Here is a 22,120-nt window from a genome sequence, read left to right on the forward strand (position 1 = left end):
TAAGAAAGACATCAAAAATAGCAAAACCTTAAAAATAAAAATATTGAAGAAAATTTAATCCTTGTCAAATAAGGACCAAAACTTACTTGATAATTAAAATCCGCTGCCAAGGAAAAAGAAATTGGTAGGCTGTTCTCCATTTTGGTAATGATGACAATTTAAAAAAAAAAAGTTTGACTGGACTATATAGTAATATACATATTACTAGAATATATATAGTAATAACTGGAAACATACTGACCCACCAAAAGATAGCGTTATTTGATAAACTTACCTATATACCCTTTTATAACTCTAATACTTCGCAGTGAGAAGTTTGGTAAGTTATTTAACCTCTCCCCATTCCTACCCCCACCCCCTACCATGTCTTTTTTTACATAATTATGAATTTTCAAAAGATGAACGAAAAGCTTTTTAATCATTAAATTACTATAAGATTCTACATAATTAGGGTGAAGGCAAACTGATATGATAGGAGGCAAACAGAGGACATCTTTTTTTTTATTTTTTAATTTTTATTTTGTTGAAATAAGATTTAAAATCAGATGGTACTGATAAATAAAGGAGCATTTTATTCTTAAATCTAGGTATCTTCAAAGAACAGTAAAGCATCCGACTTTACTACAGGATCCTGATTTAAGGCAGTTCTTGGAAAGTTCAGAGGTATTATTTCTACTTTAAATTTTTATATGTAAATGTTCTCATTTATGATTATCAGTGTAATAATTTGTATAAGAATAGGTGTTCAGTAAACAGTTGCATTAATAGATGGAATGAAGCAAAGATTTTTTTTTTGCTTAGTGCTTTAGTTACCTTTAATTACTTTAAATTACTAGCAAAATATCTTCTTTGCATTGATAATTGTAGGATGATCATTCCCTTTCTTGAAAAATTAAAACCAGATTTAAAAGAATGGCTTATTAATAGTCTAATTCTGAATGCCCTAAGTTGTTGCTTAGGCATTGTGTTGAAATAAGTTTATTCAGACCTCATTTTAGAGATTGTTGAATAATGTGTGTTTGTGTGTCTACATTCTAATAGGCTTATTAAGGTTTTGAAGTGCAAATTTATGATTTGAAAGAGCTTTAATTATAACCATGCTGCTCTTTATATTTGGCACATTTTATCCTCTAATTGTTACTGTTTGAGATTTGTTTTTAAATTTACTTGAACCCCAGAATTTTTTAAAAATTCAAAATCACACAGTCCTAACTAAGCATAAGGAGATTTTTCTCAAGACTTTCTTCTTTTTTCCTTATAAACAGTTTATTTCTGCTAGCAAACAGGTGGCGAGTGTTAAAGTGCTTGGCAATTTCTTAATATATTTTGACAAACAGAGTGTTGTTCCATCTAAATGTAAACGTGCAGAAGAAAAACAAATGGAAAGTCTATTTTTTAAGTTTTCCTTTGAGAAGTAGTGTATTTGAGAAATTAGATCTCACTATTGAAATGTATGAGAGTGAAGAAAATACAACCTCCTTTTTTTCTTTTTTCTTTTTTCTTTTTTGTTTTTCGGGGCTGTGTGTGGGGGCAGTCCCTTCTGTGGCCAGTTAAACCTCCAGGCTTTTAACCGGTTTGTTTGCCCTTATTTGTCATTCAATTCCAGCTGCCTAGAGCAGTTAATACACAGGCTCTGAGTGGAGCAGGAATATTGAGGATGGTGAACAAGGCTGCCGACGCTGTCAACAAAATGACAATCAAGATGAATGAATCGGATGCCGTAAGAGCTGATTTTTTGACTTGAATAATGAGATGAATTAATGAGCCCAACAATTGCATTTTAAAGCTGTACAAGTAGAAAATAGGATATTAATTTGCTTATTGAGTTTAGTTCTCAGCACATCAGTTGACCACCATGGTTATACATGGTTAATTTGTTGCTTTAAAACAAGGAATGTAGCTTGCTATTTATTGGTGACCTAATTTAAAGTGGTTTGTACTGGCTAAATTAGCTCCATTTTTCATTTTTCTTAGTGGTTCGAAGAAAAGCAGCAGCAATTTGAAAATCTGGATCAGCAACTTAGGAAGCTTCATGCCAGTGTTGAAGCCTTGGTCTGTCATAGAAAAGGTTTGTTTGTCTTGTTATTTACATGTTTAACGCTGTAAGTTAATTCAGATATTTTATTTAAATTTTATTAAAAATGAACATTTTAAAGTTATGAATATTTTAAAGAGGATGTTTTCTGTTTCAACTTTGTTATTTAATCTTTTCTGTTCCATTTTATGTAACTTCTAGTTTAGAAGGAGAAAAATCTTGAACTTGTAAAAGTATATTTTGAATTTTGGATTAAAACTGATTGATTAACTCTTTGTTAAACATATTTAATGAATGAATGAAGATGTCTTATTGGTAACTCTTATATAATTAAGGAATGAAATTTTTCTTTAAAATGTTAGTTTTGTACCTATATTTCCTAGAGAACTCTGGAGTATTTTCTTCATTTTTCAACCACCATATTTAAAAACCTGGAAGGGGGTGTTAAAAATTCATAGAAAACTTTAGTTGTAATTTTTTGATTCCATGGTGAGGTTTTTTGGTTTTATTTTTGAAGATTACATGGCTTTTACAATCATCTTTCTAAAACACTTAATAAGTAATTTAGTATGGGCCATTCCCAGCAATACATTGCAAAAAATAATTACAGAAAATCTACTGGTACATTTATTATTGAAAGTAACTTATAACAGTTTTTGCTATTTGTATTCTTTCTCTTAGGGAACATTTTATGGTTCTTTAAGAGAACTTTACGTAATGCAGAGCAACAGAGCAATCCAAGCAATATAATTGTTAGTCCTTGACATCTGTTTTTCTTTATTTGATGTATCTGAAATAATCATATTGAAAAATCTTTTCAAAAATTCTTAATATTTCACTATGCATTGTTGTTGCACACAAAGAAGAAAAGAATAAGATTTATGTGAATTGCATGTACAGTTTTACTTTGCTTTCCTCCTGTGAGCTAAATAATATTCTTATCAAAAATTATAGACATTATTTTCAATAGTAAATGTTTAAAGGCCAAATAATGTAGTATAAATCAATTGTGAGTGTTCCCAGTGCTTTCCATATGAAAAATATATTTTTTGTCTTTTTTAGGACTAGACAGAGAAACAGTGAGCACTTTAGGGGAGAAAGGGAAGGGAGATTATTATATTATTAAACATAGTTCATCCCCTGGGAATATAGGCAGTGGTTCTTTTAAATTTTCAGTAGAGCTCTGAGCAGTTAACATGTATATGCCCAAGGCATTTTAATGACTGATTGTTGCATGTTAATTATTTTAAAATATTTGAGCAGTTTGTGAATAGATAAAATTTAGAGCGACAGTAAAAAAATCAATGCAATATTGAAAAATTTCACTAGTGAACACTAAAAGTGAATACTTTTTTATTCCAGAACTTTCAGCCAACACAGCTGCCTTTGCTAAAAGTGCTGCCATGTTAGGTAATTCTGAAGATCATACTGCACTGTCTAGAGCTTTGTCTCAGCTTGCAGAGGTTGAGGAGAAGATAGACCAGTTACATCAAGAACAAGCTTTTGCTGACTTTTATATGTTTTCAGAACTACTTAGTGACTACATTCGTCTTATTGCTGCAGTGAAAGTAAGCCTTATTTTGTAATCTTCCTTGAATTCTTCATACTTCAGTGTCTTGCTTATAAGAAGAATATGGTATCCTATTAGGCATGCATTTAAGTGTGTAAATTACATACTAGTAAGTATAAAATGGCTTCAAGATGATTATTCATAGCTTAATATTCTCTTCCCCTATGACTTAGACAGTACAATAGACAGAATTGATGTTTTTAAGAGATCTAAGGATGCCAAATAAAATAAAACCATTACACACTTACTTATATATTTATATATAGAAGTTTGCAGCTAACTGATAGCATTTGTTTACTCCTTCTAGCATAAGCTGAAACTACCCACTGGACTCTGTTATCATTAGTAAAGTTATAATAAGAAGCAGGAAAAAACCAGAACTGATTATTGCATGAATATGTTTAACGGTGGCTTTGGCATGAATTTGGACTGTAAGCAAACATTCTGCGTATATGTCACCATCTAATTATAGACGAGATGGGACTAGATTAGATAAAAAATTGTGTTATCTAGTGGTAATGTTTAAGGATGAACAGTCTTAAGTTTCTGAATAGTTAAGAAAGTAATCCCATTAACGAATGAAAATTAGTATTTTATAGATAACTCCAATATTCAGATAATGAAACTGAACTGACTGTTATTTTATGTTACATGTTATGGAATATACTTTTTAAGATCTTATGGTGTCTTTGATTTACTGTTAGGAACATTAGTTCTCATGGAGAGTCGAGGGGAGCTGGAAGTTTACCTTGGATTCAAACATCTAGAAAGTTAAATTAGTATTTATAATCAGAACATTGATGCATTGCATATCATAGACAATTCTATTCTCAGGCTAATGATGACAGTTATTACTAGAGGGTTCTTAGCATTTCAGAGTGGTACTTTCTTAGGTTTAGGTTTGTCTACATTACCAATTTTGTTTGTATTTATTCTTAGGTGTTACTCTTTTAGTTTTTATTGGAGTGTAGTTGATTTACAATGTTGTGTTAGTTTCAGGTGAACAGCAAAGTGAATCCGTTATACATATACTTATATCCACTCTTTTCTTTTTTAGATTCTTTTCCCATATAGGCCATTACAGAGTATTGATAGAGTTCCCTGTACTATACAGAAGGTTCTTACTACTTATCTATTTTATATATAGTAGTGTGTATATGTCAGTCCCAATCTCCCAGATTATCCCTCCACCTCCCTTATCCCCTGGTAACCATAAGTTTGTTTGCTACATCCATGACTCTACTGCTGTTTTGTAAATAAGTTCATTTGTACCCTTTTTTTATAGATTCCACATATAAGTGATACCATATGATATTTGTCTTTCTGTGTCTGACTTACTTCACTCAGAATGACAATCTCTAGGTCCATCCATGTTGCTACAAATGGCATTATTTTATGGCTGAGTAATATTCCATATCTTCTTTTTTATGGCTGAGTAATATTCCACATCTTCTTTATCTGTTCCTCTGTTGATGGACATTTATGTTGTTAGATGTTACTCTTTATATTCCTGGCGGTTAGTTTTTCTTTTCACCTATTTAAATATATTAATATAGATAGTTATCAGTTCATTTTATATAGGCAACTTGTGATATACAGAAATTCAGTTTACAGATCATGGTTCCTGTTTCTCACCTGCTCTCACCTCATTCCAGAGCTCCCACTAGCATGAGAGCTATTATTATTATTTTTTTTTTAAATATATATGCTAGGTATTTTTTTTTTTTTTTTTTTTTAATTTATGGCTGTGTTGGGTCTTCGTTTCCGTGCGAGGGCCCTCCCCAGTCGTGGCAAGCGGGGGCCACTCTTCATCGCGGTGCGCGGGCCTCTCACCATCGCGGCCTCTCCCGCTGCGGAGCACAGGCTCCAGACGCGCAGGCTCAGCAACTGTGGCTCACGGGCCCAGCTACTCCACGGCATGCGGGATCTTCCCAGACCAGGGCTCGAACCCGTGTCCCCTGCATTGGCAGGCAGACTCTCAACCACTGCGCCACCAGGGAAGCCCCGAGAGCTATTATTAAAAAGTATAACACCTGCAGAAAACCTGTGGGTTCAAAAAGGGACACTAGGCACTGTCTGTGAGAAGTAGTACCTGCTGAGAAGAGCTAACCTGGGACAAGACTCCCTGACAGGGTTGGCCTCCCTGTGTGTTGGATGCTCATCCCTCAGAAACAGCTTTTCTCCTACTGCCTCTACCTTCTTAGGGTTTTTTTACATTCCATGAAATTACAGTTATATCAGTGCTTCCCGGAATGTGTTCTACGTAACACTGACACCGAAGGATGTGCCACAGTCAGCTGAGTTTGGGAGATAATGTATGCAGTATCCCTGTCTTGCAGGTTCAGAGTGCATTTAAAAAGCTCAGGACTGTCTAGCAGTAAAAAAAGACATTTAACTTTATTTAATCCAGAGGCTTCCAAATTCATATGAACAGGAATTCTTTTCCACTTAATACATTTTTACACATATGCAACACACTTTGGGAAATACTGAATTAGTGATTCATTGACTAAAAGAAGAGTTAAAGAGCTATGGTCAAGTTATACCTTAAGATGAATTAAGCTCTTTCAGATTGATTTTCTACTGAAACCTAGCCCAGGTCCACTTCATAAAGGAGTTGAGATATTATGGAGTAAGATGACAAGGCAATTTTTATGGTCTTTATTTTTTGTTTGTTTTTTATTTTAAACTAATTCATTTGTATTTGAAAAAGTACATGCACAGAATAATTCTAACAACCCTGAAAGGTAAAATTTCTTTTTACTAAAACCTCTAGTTTCTCTTCCCTTGGTGAAATTCTGTTAGATGTCTTTACAGAATTAGCTGTGCACACTTATGAAGCTAATTTTCTCTTTGTTTTTCTTTCCTTCTTTCTTTCTGTGTTTCTTTCTCTCAACCCCCTTCTCCCTCCCTTCATCTCTTCCTTCCTTCTTCAAAAAGGCACATACTATATACACGATTCTTTGCCTGCTTTTTTTACCCACTCTGTTTTAAAAAGGTCTCTTTATCAACTTACGTAAATATGTGTTGCATTCTTTTAAATGGTTGTATCATATTCCATCATTTAGTATATAGATGGACCTGGAATTATTTGATGAGTCCAATATTAAATATTAAGTATTTTGATAATAATTCTTTGGGCATAAAATTCCTAGAAGTAGAATTACTTGGCCAAAGGGTATATGAAGTTTAAATTTCAATAAACATTGCCATATTACTGTCTGAAGAGGTTATACCTCTTTATACTGCCGCACCAATATATGTGTTGCTTCTTCTCCCACCCAATGATGGTTTTTTTTTGTGCGTGTGTAAGTTTTAATTTCTTTAGTTATTGTGAATTTAAGCATCTTTACAAATGATAAACCATTTGCATTTCTTTTTTCTACGAACTGTTTATGTTTATGCCCAGTTTTATTTTTTGTCTTACTGATTTCTAATACCTGTTTAATACTATTCAATACTTAGCTCTTTGTTTTATCCGTATTGAGAGTACTTTTTAAAATGATGGTAATTTTGAAACTAGGAGTACTTTGGGAATTAGAATTTAGGGCCAAAGTGGGGGTGCTGAGAACATGAGAAATTGGGGCCTTAAAGAAAGTGATGAAGTTCATCCACTCAGAATACTGCCCAGGCCTGGCCTTGTAGCCAGGGAACTCCTGTTTCCCTCTTTTGTACAGGCTCTGACATCTGGGACTCCATATTTTGGGTAATACAGTTAGTTAGCTCACGTGTATGAAGTGGTAAACTCATTAGATGCATTTTCATGTATTGGCCTTCTGTGAGCCACTAGAGTAGGGTCAGGGATTGAGGGTAATAGCTTTCACTGTTTTCAGCACTAGAATCTTCATAAGGAATTCTTACAGGGAATGCAGGTTTGTAAAATATATAAAATAATTTTTTTAAAAACCAATAGATGGATTCCCCAAGGAGTTTAACATCTTCATCGTTTGGCTGTAAGTAATCAGCATCCTTTCAGGACTCCAGGAATCTAGGCAGCATACTTTCAGATTCACTGAATTAGAATATGGTATTAATTAAATTAAAATTGCAGCCTCAAATTTCCTGGTTGGCCAGGAGAACTGCTCCACAACTGCAACCTTGTCTAACCTAGACGAGCTTGCATACAATTGCGTACCATAAATTGGTGGGGGATGGGGGGTGTCTAAAGTGAATCACCAGTGTAAATGTATCCCTCTTGTAGAAGAAGCTGGTTGTACCAGAGTGGATTAGTATCTTGACATGCAGAGGCATACATTAAGTTACGATTTGATATTTTGGGATTGACATATATACACTAATACATATAAAATAGATAACTAATGACAACCTGCTGTATAGCTCAGGGAACTACACTTTGCTGTACAGTAGAAACTAACACAACATTGTAAAACAGCTATACCCAATGGGAAAAAAAAGAGATAGCATTTTTAGAAGATCAGGTATGGTTCTGATTCTTTTTTTCTTTTATATTCTGGTGTTACAAGGGTAGGAAACCAAATGAAGAAAAAGTTAATTCTTACGGAGTTAAGATTAATTTTTTTATCTAAAATAATCTGACTTGAGTAGCTTTGCCTTTACCATAGCTCCTATATCTGTACCACAGTGAACATGTGATTTCTGGAATATTATGAGATAATAAACTGGGCAGAGACCAAATTAGTTTAAGTTGGTGTATCACTGAAAAGGCCAGTGGATATATACTAAGAACTTAAGCAAATATTGAAATTAAAGGGCATTTTGGTTCGCTGTTGCACTGTATTGGTACATATTTTAAATAATCAAACTGTACAGAGGAATTTATAAATGAAGAGCTGATATGGCCATGTTCCTTTAAAGGAAAACTAGGCCTAAAGTCTTAAATTACTTTTAAAATTTGTGTATGTGTAGGGGGTGAGGCACAGGGATTGTTTATTTGTTTTAAATGATAGTGACTCTTTGAATGTATTTGTGTTAGATGTATTACTTTTGTGATTTTGGCCCAAATTAATTTGGCTGAAGCAAAATCAATTCATAATGAGAAATGTTTTAGGGAGAATGTAGTCTTTTAAACATAAGAAAAGCAAACAAAAAGAACAGTAAGACTCACTTACTGAGAGAAGAGAAATTATATGAGATGACAAATCTAGTAAAATGGATTTAAATGCCTATAGAGTGCGTTTAACTTACCAGTTTGCCTAGGATGTCTCTTGTCCTGGCTAATTAAAATGTGTACGGTCTTTAAGAACTCTGTGAATTTAGAGTTTTTAATATAATTGCCCACATTTTCAAAATATGCTGTATGCTGTAAATACAGTCCAATTATGGTTTTTTCCGATTACTTAAGTTATTATTATTTGCACTTCTGGTAGAAATCTTAGAGTTAATCAACTACGTTTATATGTGTATGTTATCTAGAAATAATCCCTAATAGTACTTACTAATTATTAAACATCCACTAGGTTAAGTCACCCTGCGTGCTATATACTTTTCATGTTATTTCTAGTCCATAAATCTAGATCTCATTTCACTCTTTTACATTTGGAAGAACTGTGGGTTATAGAAATTAAATGAATTTCCCCAAGATCATACAGTGACAAAACTAGTATTTGAATCCAAATTTGATTTGTTCCAAAGCCTGCATTTTGAAAATACACTATCTACGTGCTTTCTTCTTCATCAGGTTCCTATAACAGCGTGTATTAATTTACTGTTTCTTGATCCAAAAGCTCTCTATTTGGAATAAATGAAAATAACTCTGTTTCACCCATGTTATTAATGCTTGCTTCATTTGTTCAATTAATAAATACTAAAAAAAAATGAATATATCCCCAACATCAAGCTAGAAAAGGGATTATTGTTGTATTCCAGTCTGTCCATCAGTTTTTTTTTAATGAAATTTCTAATTACTGTCTTACCTTCATATTTCATTTCTTTCCTCCATTCACTTGCTCTTGCTCTTGCTCTACCAAACCCCTTGAAAGAAGTCATGGAGTTGGTTGAATTGTTCTGTTACGGTCTTTTTGTCTGTTTCTTCATTTAATTCTGCATACTAGATACATATATCCATTTGCGCTTTTTATCTTGTATAGGACTACCTCTCCCCCCACCCCCCGCATTTTGTTATATCTTTACATCGTTTTGCCTGTTCTTTTATTTGCTATTGGTAATCTCTTCCACCACATTTTTACTTTACTTTCTGTTATCTTATGGCTTGTCACATTTCCTATTTTTAATTTTTTGGCATATTTCCAACACTTAAATCTGCTTTTGATATTTTAGTAGGGAAACTTTCAATTGTAAATATGACACCAGCATTTTCCTATTAAATCTTTCTTCAAAGCATAAAACTCTGTTAGAAATCTTATTATAAGCCACATTTTAAACCCTAAAGGTGGGACTTCCCTGGTGGTCCAGTGGTTAAGACTCTGCGTTCCCAGTGCAGGGGGCATGGGTTTGACCCCCCTGGTCTGAGAACTAAGAAAAAGAAAAAAACCCTAAAGCCTAGTGAAATGGATTTTATATATAGTTTTGTTTTTTGTTTTTTGATTCTGAGCTCTTATATTTCATCCAATTACCGGGTTTTTGTTTTTAAGCAAATGAATATAGAACTCTGTTTTCTTTGATATTGGCATGTTTATTTTCAGTATCTCACTATATTAGAGTAGTATATAAGTACTTGGTTTTATTGTTTTTAGTACTATAGCACTTCTAGTATTTTGAAAGTATTTCAGTGTTAATTCCCAGTTAGTAACATTATGTCATTCACTTACAGGGTGTATTTGACCATCGAATGAAGTGCTGGCAGAAATGGGAAGACGCTCAAATTACTTTGCTCAAAAAACGTGAAACTGAAGCAAAAATGATGGTTGCTAACAAACCAGATAAAATACAGCAAGCTAAAAATGAAATAAGAGAGGTGATTAATACAAAATGCTTTATTTATCTCTTTACCCAAATTTTCCATGACTCATTCATATATGCATAATTTTTCATAAATTTTTTTCTGAACCATTCAACACTTAGCTATTTTTTCATAACTTACGAACTGTTTTATAATTACTTTAACATTTTGATCATCATTAAAATCTCCAGATCCCTTTGTTACTTTCACATAATTATGGAATGGATAAAGAAGCGTACAAGGAAAAGATTTAAATTAACCTTGAATTAATAATCACACATTTCTTTTGCGATGGTTAATTTGATTTCAGATAATTACTTATTTTGTGTCTAAAATTGGTTTTAGAGATAGACTTGTCCCACATGTAGCTGTCCAGGTGACATTATCCCCCATATATATGTATTATATATGGTATTTTAGTGAATCTGTATAAGTTTATTATAATTTATACACTTTTTTTGCCATGCTTCAATAAGGAAATTGAAGAGGTAGGACAACCTTTATATTACTTAAAGTAAATGTACCTGCTCTTTGAAGAGTATGTACCAGTGTTTTGGTTACATAGTGGGAAAATATCATTTCATTGCTTACGTCTTCATTTATTTTATTTTAGCTGTTCCATTGGTCACTAATCACAACGTTTATTGTTTCTGTAGTGAATTTAATGTTTACCGATAGGTGTTCAGTAGACCGTAATTGCACAATTTTTTTTTTAATCTGTACATTTCACCATTACAAAAATGTTTTTTAAATGTTTGTCATATAATTTTTCTAATTAATTATTTCCATGGGCATATAAATTGTGATGAACATGTATTCTTGAAATTAGCCAGTATTATTGATATATTTTGAAATAATTTAAAGGTATATAAAGAAATGAGAAAATTACACTCTAACACTGCTAAATTATTTGATAGTGAATTTTATACTCAAAATCTTTTCATCTGAATTAAGGTGTGGAGACTGTAGTTCATTAAGCACTAGAATATCCTAATCGTAAGTCTGACAGTAAAATATTAATGGAAATTAAGCTGGTGTGCATTTCCACTACTGGAAAGTTACATACACGTTTGAATGATGCCAAACTGGGCTTTGCCAATATTGAACTTTCAGGATTTTTAGGCACTGCATTATAAATCAAATGAGTGGTCATGACAGCTAGTTCTATAAATTTTTCCCAGACAAGATTAAAAAATTTGTACGTTTTTGTTTGTTTTTGTCAGTGGGAGGCAAAAGTGCAACAAGGAGAAAGAGATTTTGAACAGATCTCTAAAACAATTCGAAAAGAAGTGGGAAGATTTGAGGCAAGTATAGTAATTTCACACTTTTCTTAACAACTTGGTCACATTTTGCCACAATATCATGGTAAAATCAAACTTGGTTTTGTACTAATGGACGTTTTTTTTTCCATGTATTGTACTCTAACAGAAACAACGAGTGAAAGATTTTAAAACTGTTATTATCAAGTACTTAGAATCATTAGTACAAACACAACAACAGGTAAGGTAATTTTTTATAGCTTACAGACTTCTTCGAGAATTTGTTTTTGATATGCTTTTTTATTTTAAACATGATAATCAATGAAATGAGCTTTACTTGGGAAGTAATAAATGGAGTAGAGAAAACCAAAGACAGCAAAGGAAGAATGGTAGTAAAAATAATTGGAAATTCTCGGGTCCTTTTTGCCTCCACTGCTAACCGCTAAGAGAGAGATACTTTTCCCAGTTTTAGACTATGAGAAACACTCTGGACTACTTTTCCCTTTTTCTCAGTCTTCCCAGTTTTACTTCCCTATTGATCATAGCTGTTTGAGTACATTCTTGTAGTAAGTTCTTCTCTTCCATACCAGATAGAACTTAAACTAAAAAGTAAATTTTAAAGGTTTTTTTAAAAATATTGTTTTGATTTTTCCTTTAGTTTGTGTGGGTTTGGTGTTGATTGTATACTGCAAGTGGCATTTGTCTCCTTAAATAGAGAAAATCATGGATTTTAATGTTATATTAAAGAAAAGTCTGTAACAAGATAATATCAGAGGTTTGTTCCTGTGTATTTTAATATAAATTTGAGTAACAGATCAAATTATTTAATATCTTGAATAGAAGGATTTCTTCCTCCAATTCTTTTTAAACTATATAATATCAATAGATTAAATTTTTAAATTAGGTGATAACATTATATCTTCAAATTATATTTGTTTTTTATTTTAAATACTTAGTTCATAAAGTCAGATTCTTTAAATATAAAAAGAAATCGGGGGCTTCCCTGGTGATGCAGTGGTTAAGAATCCGCCTGCCAATGCAGGGGGCATGCGTTTGAGCCCTGCTCCGGGAAGATCCCACATGCCGCGGAGCAACTGGGCCCGTGCACCACAGCTGCTGAGCCTGCGCTCTAGAGCCCGCGAGCCACAGCTGCTGAAGCCTGTGCACCTGGAGCCCGTGCTCCGCAACAAGAGAAGCCATGGCAATGAGAGGCCCACGCACCGCAACAAGGAGCGGCCCCACTCGCTGCAACTGGAGAGGGCCCGCGCGCAGAGCAAAGACCCAACGCAGCCAAAAATGAAATAAATTTTTTAAAAAATAAATTTTAAATAAATGAAGCAACTATTCTATAAAAAAAACAAAAAAAGGTTATATAAGCTTGTTTTTAAAGGAATTGTTTTAAACTTAATGTTAGTTTATATGTCAGTCTATTCTGTTCTCTGGACTCTGGACTATCCAGGAAAGACTGGCAGCTAATTCCTTCCAGTCTCTTTTCCCATTCTTGCTTGGATATTTTCTTCTCTTCCTCCTTTTCTCATTCTTTTTGGCTAGCAATAACATAAAATGTGAATGTCCTCTGAATTAGGAGATGTTATCACTTTATATTGGAAAAGCTCATTGCAGTTTTATTATTTAAGGTAATCTTATTTAACTTACACTAACAAACTGTTTCTGTATATACAATTCATAAATTAAAGAAATCTTAAATTTTTTGGTATTAAAAAAATTTTTTTTCTTACATCAAAAACTAAAATTACCCAGGAGTAATTAATATTTTAAAATAATTTATATATGAATTATATTGACAGACTTAATATAAGGGAATTTAGATGATCCCTTTAAGAACCAGACTTTAGTAAATGTTAATCATTGTTAGTTATTTGTATAGATTTTTTTAAAAATGCTTCACAGGATATATTATATAAACGACAAAAAGATTATGAGAATGTCTTTTTTTTTTTGTTATCATCCACAGCTGATAAAATACTGGGAGGCATTTCTACCTGAGGCCAAAGCCATTGCCTAGCAAGAAGATTATTCCTGTTAAGAAGATCTTGGATGCTTGTTCCAGTTATGCAGAATTCCATAGTGAAATCATCTAAAACCATCTAAATAAACCACTATATATTTTATGAATTACATGTGGTTTTTTATAAATATATATTCTGACATTTTATTACAAGCTGCATGTCCTGACCCTCTTTGAATTAAGTGGACTGTGGCATGACGTTCTGCAATACTTTGCTGAATTGAACACTACTGTGTCTTAAATACTTGCACTAAAAAGTGCACTGCAAGGCCAGAAAATTTTACAATATTTTTTTCTTCACAATATGTTCTGTAGTGTGTTCGCCCTCTTTATGAAGTGAATTATCAGCGCATTGGTTAATGTTCACTTATACATTCCTGTACGGAAATGATGATTTTGTGATTACAGTAATAAAATGATATTTCTTGTGAAGTATTAGTAACAGATTATTTGAGTATGTAAACATATTAGGGATCTTTTAAAAGCATTTTAAAAGGAAGAAACTTTTTCTCTTAGATGTATATAGGTGATGCTATGATGACTAATTTTTTTAATTCACAGAAAAAACAACTCTTTCATTATTAAATGACTCGATGAAGGTTAATTACGTTTTTTTATCTCTTGGTTCAACTTTGGGGAATGCTCTTGTCTTGAGTAAGGGAGTAAATAATTGTCTTTGCTTGTTTTTATCCATTCCTATTATAAGTGCCCAACTTAAGAATTAGAAAAATATAGATGTTTCTGTTACAGGTCCTGTGGATTTTGCTCATCTTCTATTATCTTCAAAGTCCAAGACTTTGCATATATTTAATTTATTCCTTGCCTTTCCTTTGTTTTTCGTTTTAAACTAGAAGTAGATCATCTGTGGTCATCATTGACAAAGAATAGTGCCATGCTAAAATACCCTGTGATTTGATGAATAACCAAGGATAGTGCAAAGGAAATTTGAAGTAAAATGAAATTTGTCTTTGGCAGCCATCTCACCTACTTCTGTATCCTGTTTAGATGGCAATTATATAACCCTTAATGTTGATGAAAGTTTAATTTGTAACTGGCATCAGAGTTATTTTCATTTTTTAAAAAGTATTCTTAAAGATGCCCCTCTTCTCAGGCTTAACAACTGTATCTCCTTTCCAGAAGAGTAAGATGTTGTATGTGTAACTGAGTCCTTTCTAGCTGCGCACTGGATACAATTAATATATCAGAGTATCCTCAGGGTATGTTTGCTTCCACTTATTTTAGTTGAAATTTTAGGCCTACTGTAGGTGTTGTTCATGTTTATGATCCTGGAACCCAGAAGAATGCCTGATACATAATTGGGAATAATAAAGACTTGATGAATTGAACAGGAAAAAAAAATCCTGGGTGATGCAAAATAATGTTTGCTGTCTTAAGAAGAAGGAGAAATTGAAGCAGAAATAGTATAGTCTTCTGTTGTTGCTTCTCTTGGAGGTAACTTTGATACATTTAAGAAATGAGTAATTCCTCTTAATATGTATCAGATCCTATCTTGTTGTCCTGTTAATACTGAGCAAAATATAGGCTTACTGGGAACAGTTTCACTACAATGATGACCTAGTATTAGGTACATAGGTTACGTTTACACATAGAATAATAACTTATTCAAGCCCAAATTGTCCATTCTGCTATGGTACATGTGTAATAACATTCAGTACCTCCAAATAAAATAATAAATATTTTCAGACTTGATCAAGCTGAAGAGAGTAACAGACCTGAATCCATTCCAGATTTCATTCCCCTTAACAACCTTTACTAAAAGATAAAGAGCCTGTTGGAAATTTCAAGTAAATTATATGAACTTCTGATACCTATGAACATTTTAACAGGATTTACTTTCTTCAACACTACGCCTATCTCCACCCATTAATGTTCACATCTCTTATTCATCTTACTAAAATACTTTGATTCTAAATAAATAGAACAACAAGAGCATTAATAGTGCTGATAACATAGTCTTTTAGTTATAAAGGTCTGAATTTTAATTTTTTTTTTTCTTTAACCAGATAGAAGTTACAGAAGGACTAAGGCAGCATAGTACAGTGGAACAAGCTGAACTTGGAGTCAACATAGTTGTGTTCAGTCTTTTATCACTCAGTAGCTGTGTGACACATCTATAAAACAAGAGTATAAAACTGATTCCTGAAGTGCCTTTCTACTTTAAAATATGTTGTTTAAAATATCAAACTTCAGTATAAATATTATTCTATTAGAGAATCAAATCCTAATCAAAACCACCTTCTATTAATAAAGTAAAGCAAGGCTAAAGCAAAATAAATGTGTGTAAAAATATGATTTCTGAAATGTAAAATAAGTTTTTTTATTGTATTTTTTGTTGAGGTATTTTCAACTATCCATCTTGTTTTATACATATATATATTTATACTAGTGTCAAATCAAAATACCCTTGTTTCATTGTTGCTATTCTTTAAGCCTTTTTATTTTATTATTCAGATATAGCAAAGTTTTACAAATTCCCTGTACAAATTGTTTCATAAGTGGTTTTTAAATATAAAATAAATAAACCTCTTAATAAATCAGGTTTCTTTAAAGGAAGGAAATCAGATGAGTAAAGAAGGAAGATGATTATATCCCTTTCAAAAATACTTTTTGATGTCTAAGGGAATTATAAAGACTCATTTTTTTTTTCCTAAAGCATGTGACTAGTTATAAAGCTAAATGTCTACTTCACTTTCTTGGTATGGCTCCCTGCATGGGTAGTCATGTGATTAACAAGAGTCAGAGCTATATAGGATGAGGAAAAGTCATCCTGTTTTAAAGGAAGGAAGGTCGCTGGTAGGAGAGAAGATAACAGCTGCGAAAAAGGAAGTGCAGTCACTAGCTTGAGATCTTTGGTTGCATTTCCACATCCACTAGCAGGAAATGTGTATGTTACAGTATCTCTCTTTGTGATGTAGTCTCTTTCAAAGTATTGAAAAAAAGAATAGAATCACCATCACTTTCCTTATCCAAAATCCGGAATCAAATAAGTTTCATTTCTAATCCTCATAGTGAAGGATATGGTTTCAAGTAATAATGAAGGTAAATGGTTGGCCAGACACAGAAACAGCAAGAAGAGGGGAATTAAAAGAGTAGTATTAAAATTGTTGCTTACTCTGCCTTTGTAATCAGGGCCATGAAGAGATGTCATGATGATCTGTGGATGTGGTCCTTAGAGTTTAGACCAATAGAAATATAATGTGAGCCACATACATAATTTCAAATTTTTCTGTAGCCAGATTTTAAAGAATAAAACAGGTAAAATTAATTTTAATTTTTAACCCAGTAGCTCCAAAATATTTTAACATGTAACCCAATATATTAAAAATTACTGTGATATTTTACAGTCTTTTTCATACTAAGTCTTCAATATCCAGTATGTATTTTACACTTTCATCATATATGTGTTCGGACTAGCCACATTTTAAGTGATCAGTTGTCACATGTGGCTAGCGGCTATGATTCTGGACAGTGCAGATGTAGACAATGCCGTGGAACTGGAAATGGGGAGTGAATCCAACAGCTGTTTGTTATTTACCATCCCAAATCCAGTGAAGAGTTCAAAACTAAATAAAAGGGACTAGTAGGTGTTGCTCTCAAAAGCAAGTACAATTCAGGTGCAAGACTTTATAGCACAGTGTTCTGCAAGCAGTGGTCACTCAGTATCTACTGTGAACAAGTGGTAGCACTTTATTGCCTGATGGAAACAGAGAGACTATATAGTACAACTTCCTTATTTTACAGATAAGCAAATTCAGAGCTTAAGTCATTATGATTTAACTGATTTTTCCTCTTAAATCTGTTAATCGTCTGTGAACATTCTTCCTTGAAAATGTATGATAAACTTTTTGAGATTTCTCTTCTAATCATTAACATAGAATTCTAGGAAGTCCTTTGGTATACAGAGAATTGATTTCTTCAAACTGTTACTTCAGAAGTGGCTAAGAATAGAAGATTATACAAAACAGGGAAGTTGTGGCTGGCTCTCTAATCTTTTAATGCACGTGAAGAAATTAAAAATCCTCATCTTCCTTTCTCTTGTCACATAGTCTTTTTTTAATTCTCAAAAAATTGAATATTTTTAAGTATTTTTCTTAATTAACTGGGTCAAATGGAAACTTTGTAATTAAGGACAATTAAGGTGAAGCTGCCCCCATGTTAATAAACAGAAAACTATTTTTTTAAGACCAGTTAATGGGATAAACTGCGTTAAGGGACTACTTTGAGAAAAAAAAGTTCTATTTTAAATTTATATATATGTAACTGTTTAATAAAGTAAAATCAGACAAAGTTTAGCAAAACTGAACAATAAATTGCTACCTTATTGCTTCCATAGTCAAGTCTCGAGTTATCTTGATTTTAACCCGTATTTATTTCCTAGATCTTTATTTCAACTGTTCTCACTATATGTGTGTATAAGTGTGTGTGGATTTATGTGTGTACATAAACGTGCATGTGCATGCGTGACAGGAGGCTTTTTAACCAACCTTAGTTTCTAAATTTCAGTTAAAAAGGTTTCTCAGCCTCTTGTAACTGAGACAAAGCAAAATGCTTATGTTTTCAGTTACATTGCTTAGGTGTCATTTTTTTGCCAAGACCAACTTGAGTTCATTATGTTTCTGAAATCTATTCCCTTCTCATTTCTACTTTGTCTCTCCACAAGATCTTGTGATCGTGATAAAGTCCAAATTATCCAGAATCTGGTTTCAAACCACTTTTCCTGTCTTGATCCTACCCCCTTGCCTTCACCCACCCTTGGCTCTAATCCAATGACGCCCCTGTCTTGTGAGCATGCTCTGTCCTTTTCTGCCTCAACGCTGTTGATGTTTACCTTGTCTGAGTTATCTTTCTCCCCTTTACCAGCAATTGTTTAAATCCTATCCAGTCTTTAAAGTCCACATCTTCCATATGTCCTTTTTAGTCTCCTAACTAGAAGGAAGCAAGGAACCTCTGGGTTTCTCAGCTGGACTCTAGTACTTTGCACCTTTCGGATTGGGCTTGCCAATGTTTGCCTTGCATTATAGCTGTCTTTCTGCTTTGAGGAGTCCATATGCTTCTTGAGGAGCGACTACGCCCTTGTTACTTCTTGTAAAACCTAGTATGGTACAGCCAAGAGAGTGTAATGGGGTGATTAAAAATACACTTACGCATCTAGCCTGACAGTTTGAACCCTGGCTCAAGAATCCACATCATTGACTTTGAGCAAGTTATTTTTCTCTAAAACTTAGTTTCCTTATTTGTAAAATGGAAAGTAATAATAGTACCGTTCAGGTGCTCCTTCAGGGGATTAAGCTGATTGATGTGAATTTCTCAGCAATAGCATGTGCTTAATAAATATTAGCCATTATGCATCCAGTAAGTGTTTACTGAATACTTAATCTCAGTCTGAACAAAGTACCTGCATTTTGATTATTTTACCAGTCTTTATGGCTTCTTCAAAACAATGGGTGTATATTTGACTAGGGTCTAGATGGGCTTACCAGAAGGGTTCCTTCTAAGAACAGTCTGCCCCTGAGATCTGCTCTTAGAGCCCTGAGGCTGAGGATCAGAGGTGAAGGGGAAGAATGCTTGCAGTCAAAATCCATTTTTATTCAGCCAGCAAAAGTTTAGAACTACCCCCCATTACAAAGATACTCTAGTTAAATGAGCCTTGTCAGGAAACTAGAGACCTTTAAAGAAGCTTGGGGACAAAGGAAAGAAGGGTGAGATAGAAATGTAGCAATTGCTTAGGGAAAGAAGTTTGTTTCCACACACAAACACATGTAAGAACCTTGAATATGCTGCAGACTAAGGGAAGTAGTAATCAATGAAGAAAAAACATGGAGAATAAAAAGATCATGACAGCAATTGATGGAACAGCAATCATACAGCCAACTGATGGTGAGGGCCTGACACTGCAGTGGAAGTAGGAAAAGATACTTTAGGGAGATGGAAATAAGCATGGACAGGCGTCACTCATTCCTTCATTCACTCATTCGTAAATATTTGTTCATTCTCAACTGTGTCAGGCACTGAAGCAATGGATTGGGTATCAGGAAAGAACGAGAAAGTTGTCTAGGATAATGCCCTGACTTCTGTCTTTGATGACTTAGGATACTGCCGCTTTGATTAACTGAGATAGTATAGGAGGTATAGATTTGTGGAAAGATACACAGGCATGTTGTAGTTTTAATTGAAGTATAGGTTTACAATGTTGTGTTAGTTTCTGCTGTACAGCAAAGTGATTCAGTTATATATAGTCTTTTGTATTCTTTTCCATTATGGTTTATCACAGGATATTGAATATAGATCCTTGTGCTATACAGTAGGACCTTGCTGTTTATAAATTCCGTATGTAATAGTTTGCATCTGCTAATCCCAACCTCCCCCCATGTTTTTGATGTACCTTTGGACATTCAAGATGAAAATGTATGAAAACATAGGCAGGACTAGGTATTGCACCATCAACTTAGAAATGTGAACATGCTAGATCCCTTAAAACCATGATTGTTAATGAATGCCTTCTCAGAGAACAAATAGAATGTGATCAGCCCACTGAGGACAAAATTCCACATACAACTAACATCTAAGGGAAGAATGGAAGTGAAGAAGTCAAGTAGATGGAAAGAGCCTCAGTAAAAAGTATGGATGTTTCTTCCTCCAAACAAAAAGGAAGGGAAAGAAGGATATATTTGGAAATAATGCCTGAATGCTTTTATTTTCTTAGTGAAATAGGAAATTAAGCCATCATCTGGGAATGATATCAGCAAAAAAGCCAAAGAAGATTCGAGGCCAAAGAAATATGGTAGATGTTTAGAAAACAAATCAAGAAGGGTAAGAGGGCTATGGATGAGTACTGACTTTCAAATAAGTTTGGAAATCATGAATTTAAAATGAAGCCAAGGGACTTCCCTGGTGGTCCAGAGGGTAAGACTCTGCGCTCCCAATGCAGGGGGTCCAGGTTCGATCCCTGGTTGGGGAACTAGATCCCACATGCTGCAACTAAGAGTCCACATGCCACAACTAAGAAGTCTGCATGCCGCAACTAAAGATCCCATGTGCTGTAACTAAGACTTGGTGCAGCCAAAAAGAAATAAATATTTTAAATAATAAATAAAATGAAGCCAACCAAGGGACTTCCGTGGTGGTCCAGTGGTTAAGACTCCATGCTCCCAATGCAGGGGGCCCGGGTTCGATCCCTGATCAGGGAACTAGATCCCGCATGCCACAACTAAAAAAGATCCCACGTGCGGCAATGAAGATCCTGCATGCCACAACTAAGACCCAGCACAGCCAAATAAATAAATATTTTAAAATAAAATGAAGTCAACCAAAGAAAGTATCCACTTTTTTCAGCCATGAAAAAGCAGGACTTAAAACAGATTGTTGGATTCATTCAAGATTAGAGATTGTTGGTGTGTGTGAGAAAAGTCAAGGGGGAAGGGATTTTGAAATAAGAATTTAAATGACTGAAACGAGAGATGAAGGCAAATGAGGTGACAGGCACAAATTGGGGAATGTAGATGTGGTGAGGTGAAAGAATTGTTTTTCTGGTAATGAGGAAATAAGAATGAAGAAAGTGGTCAAAGGAGGAAACCTAAGTTTCAGAAATGACAAATATTTAGTGTATTGCCACTTTTTTAAAAGAATAACTTCAATATGACAAACAACTGCGTAGAGCTCTTTAGTAGTGCGATGAAGCTAATTTCTGTGGATTCCTTGAATTTACTTTTTGATTTGCTAAAGTATTGAAAGCTTTTTGCATATCAGCAGATAAAAATCGACTTTAATCTTCTGATTTTTAGATTAATGTTTATCTCATCAAATCACTACATGGACATAGTCTGAAAACTAAACTAGCATCGGAAAGGCTAATTAACAAAATACAGTGTTTCTGTGCCCCACAAACTGCAATTTCCCCAGTCCTTTTCCTCAAAGATAACCTCTTTCTACTCTTAGCTGTTTCTTCTGCCATTTAAATACATCACATTTCTAAGTAAAATACATATCCTGATATCGTTTGAATCACCAATTTTAGACATCATCCACTTATATTTTTCACGGGAAATGAGAGTTTATTTCTCTTAGTCTGCCATCCATCTGCTTCATACACTCATCTCCCACTTCCAATGCAGTTAAAATTTTTTGTTAAATCAGTATTCAACATTTGCATTTTTATGCCTTTACAAATATTGTTCACTGCTGAGAGTGATAGTATATTTAATCGTGATTTTCTTCCTTTTTAAAAAATAAACTATTTTTAGAACAATATTAAATTTACAGAAAAATTGTGAAGGTAGCACATACAGAGTTACCATATACTCTATACCTGGTTTCCCTTATTATTAAC

At 33.6% G+C, this 22,120-nt stretch overlaps 1 protein-coding gene across 2 annotated transcripts in view; it reads left to right on the forward strand.

The window, feature by feature from the left end:
- Positions 1–14,205, forward strand: part of SNX2 (sorting nexin 2) — a 56,148-nt gene extending 41,943 nt beyond the window's left edge. Inside the window, exons 8-15 of one of the 2 annotated variants that reach the window (XM_007188481.2) lie at positions 588–663; positions 1,607–1,720; positions 1,975–2,068; positions 3,398–3,603; positions 10,357–10,500; positions 11,709–11,789; positions 11,914–11,985; positions 13,720–14,205. In XM_007188481.2, the coding sequence (XP_007188543.1) occupies positions 588–663; positions 1,607–1,720; positions 1,975–2,068; positions 3,398–3,603; positions 10,357–10,500; positions 11,709–11,789; positions 11,914–11,985; positions 13,720–13,770 (838 nt within the window). In that variant the 3' untranslated portion in view covers positions 13,771–14,205. The remainder of the gene's footprint in view (positions 1–587; positions 664–1,606; positions 1,721–1,974; positions 2,069–3,397; positions 3,604–10,356; positions 10,501–11,708; positions 11,790–11,913; positions 11,986–13,719) is intronic. The other variant, XM_057541167.1, reaches the window with a different exon arrangement.
- The last annotated feature ends 7,915 nt before the right edge of the window (positions 14,206–22,120 follow it).

This window comes from Balaenoptera acutorostrata, chromosome 2 (genome assembly GCF_949987535.1).
Source record: "Balaenoptera acutorostrata chromosome 2, mBalAcu1.1, whole genome shotgun sequence".
In the NCBI taxonomy this organism is placed as follows: domain Eukaryota; kingdom Metazoa; phylum Chordata; class Mammalia; order Artiodactyla; family Balaenopteridae; genus Balaenoptera; species Balaenoptera acutorostrata.